This window comes from Sceloporus undulatus, chromosome 2 (genome assembly GCF_019175285.1).
Source record: "Sceloporus undulatus isolate JIND9_A2432 ecotype Alabama chromosome 2, SceUnd_v1.1, whole genome shotgun sequence".
NCBI classification, from domain to species: Eukaryota; Metazoa; Chordata; class Lepidosauria; order Squamata; family Phrynosomatidae; genus Sceloporus; species Sceloporus undulatus.
The window spans coordinates 229,430,795-229,437,566 of record NC_056523.1 but is presented as its reverse complement, the minus strand read 5'-3'; the positions used below and the strand labels follow the sequence as shown (position 1 = coordinate 229,437,566).

The following is a 6,772-nucleotide window of genomic DNA, read 5'->3' as shown; positions in this document are numbered from 1 at the left end:
CCTGGACCACGTAAGATGGACTGGAGGGAGGGCCCTTCTTCTTACTCTGGTTAGGCCCAATGGAGCTGGCCTGCCTTTCTCCCCGTCTGGATGGTGGATGGAGGGAGGGCCTTCTTCTTTCAGGCAAGCCCTGATGGAGCTGGGTTGCCTATCTCTCCCTCTGCCTATTTTTTCATCAGTTCCATCCCTTTGTTCACTTAAAGAATCTCAAGAGGAAAGCTTGTGCTAGACATGGAAGGTATCTCAGAGGCCTCCATGTCAGGTTCCTGAACACATGAAGAGTGCTTATGTGCCTGTCTACAAATGAGGTTGGTGAGGGGAACTGATACACACTGCAGAAGCACGAGATGCTTACCTGGTTGATAATAATCATAGACTTTCACTGTTGCTGCCTTCAGGTCCAACACTTCAATTTCCTGCTTCAGGGAGAAGGTGTAGTTTTGGACTTCATTATCCAGCTGGAGGGATGAGATAGCAAGACAGAAATTTCACATAGTTGTTTTGATGCATTAGACAAAAAAATAAAAATAAAATAAAATTCCAAAATTAATGATTGAGTAATTTCTTTATCCGAACAGATGAAAATAGAAAGTTTTAGAGTTCCTGATCATTCTTCTTCTGGCTGGATGGTAAGTAAATTTAAAAAAAAGACAGAAGTCTCACTGCTAGACCAGCTTTCTCCTATGGATAACAATTCTAGATCCCCATGCCCAATTTTCCTGAGGCCCAGACAAACCATCACCTTGAATAAATACTCTCTGTCTGATAAGAGATCTGCAGAACTCTCACCTGATCAAGGTAGATGACGATCTTGTCGTTCTCAAATTCCACTTTTTTAACAAGGGGCTCTATTAGCAACTATCAGAAAACAAGGAAGAAAAAGTGCATTTAATAAACTCCATAGTGGCCAAGATACCAATAGTGGCTATTAAAAGTCACTGGGATCTGAGAGGTTCTGGGACTACAAAAACACACCCCTCAAAAACAGGAATTTCTTTAAGCAGCATTTCATAAATTGTTATGGCTGGTCTGCAGAAAATGAATAAAGGCTATGTAAGGTTTCAAGAATAAAACTTATTTTAAATGATAAGAGAGAGAGAAAAGACATTGAAGAGTTAGTTTTCTAGTTATTTTCTAGTTTTTCTAGTTATTTTCTAGTAGAGAGAACTGGGACACTGTTGAAAAAGTGGCACTCCACAGCCAAAAAACGGGAAGAATCTAGCTCAGGGCCAGTGGCAGGAGAGGGCGGAGTGTCATTTCCCAGTTGGACCCAGAAAGAGGACATTAGAAGTTTGTGGGAATGAAATCCCTCCATTAAAAAGGACACCTACACATTTTAAAACTCATATATCTTGGCTCTGTGTATGATTTATGGATGATTCTGTGCATTGTCCATTGGCATGTGAGTGTGTTAGGGCATCTGCTCTGAAATTCTTTTCTGACTATCTTGCTGACAGCAGATTAGCAGACAGGAGTCTCAAGCTGCCTCCACACTGCAAAAAAATAATCTAGTTTGACAACATTATAACTGTCATGGCTCAATGCTATGGATTTCTCCGATATGTAGTTTTGTGAGACATTTTGCTTTCTCTGTCAGAGAACTCTGGTACCACAACAATCTATAACTCCCAGAATCCCATAGCATTGAGCCAAGTAATGAAAGTGGTGTCAAACTGGATTATTTGTGCAGATGTAGCCTCAGTCTTCTTACTGGTTGCACAGCACACTCATGATAGACATCCCTTCCCTTCCTATTCTTCTGTTTTGGAATGATGGTGAAAGCCTCTCCATGGCAGCAGGCATCCATGATCAGCAGCTGGACTGTTCAAAATTTCATTGATAACATGCTGCTACCAGGTGAAGCTGTTTTAGGATATTTTATTTTTGGCTATTAACATTTGTTTTTAATTTTCTTTTTTATGGCAGATTTTAGATCACACCAGCCAGGCTCTGTGTCCCAACATAATAGGATAAATAAGGCATTAAATGTATGTGTGTGATAAACAATCAAACCTATTTTACCTTTTTCAAAGTTTTCTTTCCAGGGACACAGCCAGACAACATATTCACCTCTATAAGGGCCATGTTACTTGCCTCTCGTTGCCCTGTGTAGCTAGAAATAGCAAGGAAATATGTTCAGTAAAGACAGTGGCTGTCAAAACTGTGAGAAAGGTAAGACTTCAACTACAGCCATTGCCTCCCAGTGGAGAGCAAGATGAAAGTAGCAGAGAAGTGCCAAGCTCTGTTCTTGCTGGTGCTCCCATGTCCACTCTCCCTGCTCTCCACTGGGAAGGCAAGAGTCATATTCAGAGGGAATTGCTGGGGCTGAAAGTTAGTTTGAAGGGTAAGAGAAGACAGGGATCTGTGTCCAGTCTGACAGCGTTTTATGGTACCTTGTCTGACTTCTCAATCTGTCTGGTTTTAAAGTTACAAGAGCCCCGTCCCATATTTCTTCTGGCAACTCTGTTGTTGTTGTCAAATGTCCTAGAATTGTCCCTGAACCATGGTGATCCTGTATATGACACATCTCAAACACCCCCTATTTGCCACTGCTCTATTCAGTTCCTGCAATTTCATGCCTATGACCTCCCTGATTGAGTCTATCCATCTGGCGTGTGGTCTTCCTCTCTTTCTACTGCCTTTTATCCTTCCCAGCATAATAGGAATGCATTTCCAAGACAAAATAACCAGGTCAGTCTTCAAGGAAGTTGTCCCAAGACTCTTCCTCTTTTTCCATTATGACATTTAACCTAGACAAGGCCAGTGTTTCTGAGCTATTACTATTGCTAACACCTTGTAGGTGAGAAGGCTACACAAGAGAGACACAGAGGAAATCCAGCACAGGATGGGGCAGTGTTTAATCTGGCAGCAAGCCACATTCCCAAAGCCATATAAATTACCTCCCTACAACTGTGATTCCTGACTCTCTCAGGAAAAGAATAGTACAGTACCTCACTTCTATGTTGAGATCAAAATGTCTTCGGGAATCCTCGTTGCATTCCTCTGGTGATGTTCTCACACTCAAAGCAAAAGCTTCAGGCTTTGGAGGTTGGCTGTTATATTGGAGAGCAGTCTAGGTGGGAGAAGAAAACTGATGAATTCTCAAGACATACTATTGCTAACACCTTGTAGGTGAGAAGGCTATACAAGAGACTCTATGAGTTACCTTCATTGCCTAGAGTTCCCAGGGCTCACCTGCACATATGCACAGCCATTCCCTGATACCTCAACCTTGTATTGAGCTGGGACTTCTGGGAGAGAGGTATGCTGCAGCACTAGCTGGTTCATCTTGTTCACATGGAATTCATGCTGGAAACCCTCACCAGATTTCACCACCACCTTGAGGTCTTCTATCTCCTGGTAAGCAAGGGCTGCATACTTGGCCAAAGCCTGTGTGCTAAGCACAGTGCGCTGGGGGAAAGGAAATAGTAAAATTGGGCATGGTAAGTGTGCACAGCTCCTCTTTGGAATCACAAAACAATCTTTAACATATTTTGAGATTTTGTCATTGAATATTTTCAGGTATAATGCAAGATCAGGGATGGCTGTTACCAGGGCATATTCACATGCTCCATTTCCCTCATCAACCCAAATATGAGGGTTCCTGCTTGACTCAATGGCCTGATACAGACAGGCCAAAATAAAGCTGCTTCGAGTCACTTTGGAGGTATGCTGTTTAAATGATACATGCATCCTAAGAGTCCAGAAGTCACACCAAAGCCGTGCTCCAGTCCAAAGGACTGGAGTGCAGCTTTGGTGCAGCTTCCAGACTCTTAGGACACATGCATCATTGAAATACCATACCTCCAAAGTGACCTGAAGCAGCTTTATTGTGGCCTGTCTGTATAGGGCCAATGGTAGATAAGCTTTGGAGTCTTATGAAGCTATCTCCCATCCCCTGTGCTGCTTAACATCTATATGAAACCATTGCATTTATTAATCTTTTTCTATTTTTACATAAAAAGGTGTTTTGTGGAACTTACCATCTTTTAGTATAAAAACACAATTTTAATGCCAGAATTGATTTATTTGGGCTGTTGCTGCTATTGATGAAAAAAACACTGGTCTTTTCATTCTCATACAGTGGAGGGAGATCTCACTAAGGTTTTTTGTGTGTTTTTCGGGCTATGTGGCCATGCTCTAGAATATTTTCTTCCTGACGTTTCGCCAGCATCTGTGGCTGGCATCTTCAGAGAAGATGCTGGGGAAACGTCTTGAAGAAAATCTTCTAGAACATGGCCACATAGCCCAAAAAACCCACAAAAAATATGGATGCCAGCCATGAAAGCCTTCGACTTCAAATCTCATTAATTTTATTTCACAACAGGATAGGTTTCCATACCCCACTTCCTCAAATCTGAAATACCTATTGGACTATGGTACACTCTTTGATTAAGAAAATATTTAATTTAACTGTAAGGGCAGAACCAAAGATGTATCTATTAAATATGATAGATGATGAACAATTGGAAAGAAAACATGGTAAGCTACTATTCTACCTGATAAGCACAGCTAGACTATTTTATGCCTCTCTCTGGAAAGATCATGAAATCCCAGATCTAGATTCTTGGTTATTGAAAATATATGATTTTATGGAGATGGATAGATTAACTCCTATAATACACAAAAGACCACTTGAAGATTTCAACCAAAATGGGGATCTCTTCCTAAAATTTTTGAATGAAGAGAAAGGGATTTATATAGGTATAATTTTTGACAGCTCTTTATTGAATGGAATGTTAAATACAATTTGCTTGGCCATCTGTACTAAGAAATAATATAAAAAGAACCAGAAGATTTTAAGGATTTAAATAAGATTATCACATAGAGATTTTTATTTTTTATAATTTTACTAAAAAGTTTGGTTTAGTATTTTATAGTTCCACATGAATTTAGAGAACCTGTACAGGGTATGTTTAACGTTCTGGACTTGGACCAGGTGATCCAAGTTCAAATCTCTCCTTCCTAATTGAACTAATTATGTGACAATGAGTGATTACACACATACACACACACTCTCTCTGTATGTGCCTTCAAGTTGCCTGTCAACTTATGGTGATCCCAAGAATTTCATAGTTTCCTTAGGCAAAAATTACTGAGAGATGGTTTCAGGTCCTTCCTCCAAAATATAGCCTACAGCATCTGGCATTTGTTGGTGGCTTCTCATCAAAGTACTAACTAGGGCTGAGCCTGCATGGCTTGCAAGATTGCAGTTGGGTGCCTTTAGGGTATTTAGCCCTCTCAATAAGCCTATGTTACATGTTTGCTGAAATGATTAAGAGAGAGGAAACCATGTAAAGTGGCCATCTCAATTCCTAGTGAAGGACCAATAACAGAACAACAATAATATTAACATTTTGCCATGAACAGATCCTTCCAGTTATGTTCCCATGGCAGGTTTTCTTGGCAAGATTTATTCAGAGTGAGTCTGTCTTTGCTTTCTCTTACAGTGAAAGAGTGTGACTTGTCCAAGGTTACCCACTAAGTTTCCATGCCCCAGACAGGATTCAAACCCTGGTCTCCCACGGCCATAGTCCAACATTCAAACTACTACACCATGCTGGCTCTCCCTTCAAGACTTTAGGCCTCATTATTTAAGGATAACCTCTTCTTATATGTAGTGACCTGCACTGCAAAGTAATTTATCTGAGCCCCTTCTTTATGTCTATCCACGAAATAAGAGCAGCAGGTGGTTATGTGTAAAAGGGTATTTTCAGTATCAAACTCTCAGCTGCAGAATGCCTACACTAGGCATATTTATCATTTTCTCACACTTTTAAATTTATACAGTGTTTCTCTGTCGCCTCTCCAAAAACTTGGAATGACCTGCCAGAAGAGATTCGCCAATTATCCTCACTTGAGGCTTTTAAAAAGGCGACAAAACCTTTGTCTTCCAGCAGGCCTTCCCCGATTGATAATGTCCAGAACCAACTGAATCCCCCACCTTTTATTATTTTTCTTATTTGTGGTTTGTTTATTATGTGTATAATAAACATTATACACATGTGTATACCGGACAACAAGTCAGTTCATCACTGAACATAATGAAGATGATGGGTTTCTTGACGGTAAGAATTCATATCTCATCTAAATACCAACCTGTGCAAGATAGTGCATCCAAAGACCCACAGCCAGAAAGTGTTCCATGAATTAACAGGCTTTCCTCTCAAATAATTCCCAATCCACAGCCAGTTTTTAGTCACATTATATTCAGATTCTATATACCATAAATGAAACCTATGGTTTTCCAGACGGGAGGAGGGGGGCTTCACATGTATTATGAGTCCAATAGTTTTTGGAATCATGGGATTTGCAGTTTAGGGTATTTACAGTTTTTAGCCTGGGAACTTTTTGGGTGCCTCTGACCAAATTACAAAACTGAGGTTTCCATAGCATATAGCTCTGGCAGTTAAAGTGGAATCATGGTGCTATAAAGACCAGTGTGAAAAAGCCCATGGGTTTTGCCATCCCTTTGAACTCGCCAGATTAGTGCTTCTACGGCCACCTACACAAAGCATCTTCATACCTACAGCTATCACCTTCTTCCACGAAATAGTTGGTGTTACCTGTGTGGAACCAAATAACCCTAATTCACTCTCCCGCATGGCAAGGGCTTTTGTCAGTTTAGAGACATGGCTGATGTCATCTGGAGATACTGATGGCCCAGAGAGATAGGCCAAGATTAAAAAGGCTGTAGATTCAATCGTTGACATTAAGAAAACTGATCCTACAAACAAAGAGAGAGAGAGAGAGAGAGAATGGAATGGGATGT

General features: G+C 40.6%; 1 protein-coding gene across 1 annotated transcript in view; it reads right to left on the bottom strand.

Annotated features, from left to right (window-relative positions):
- LOC121920606 (alpha-2-macroglobulin-like protein 1) overlaps positions 1-6,772 on the bottom strand; it is an 86,713-nt gene that overhangs the window by 10,455 nt on the left and 69,486 nt on the right. The window contains exons 30-35 of the mRNA XM_042447735.1: positions 6,567-6,727; positions 3,196-3,411; positions 2,952-3,073; positions 2,023-2,113; positions 790-858; positions 356-458 (exon numbers count right to left, since the gene is read on the bottom strand). Coding sequence (XP_042303669.1) covers positions 356-458; positions 790-858; positions 2,023-2,113; positions 2,952-3,073; positions 3,196-3,411; positions 6,567-6,727 — 762 coding nt within the window. The remainder of the gene's footprint in view (positions 1-355; positions 459-789; positions 859-2,022; positions 2,114-2,951; positions 3,074-3,195; positions 3,412-6,566; positions 6,728-6,772) is intronic.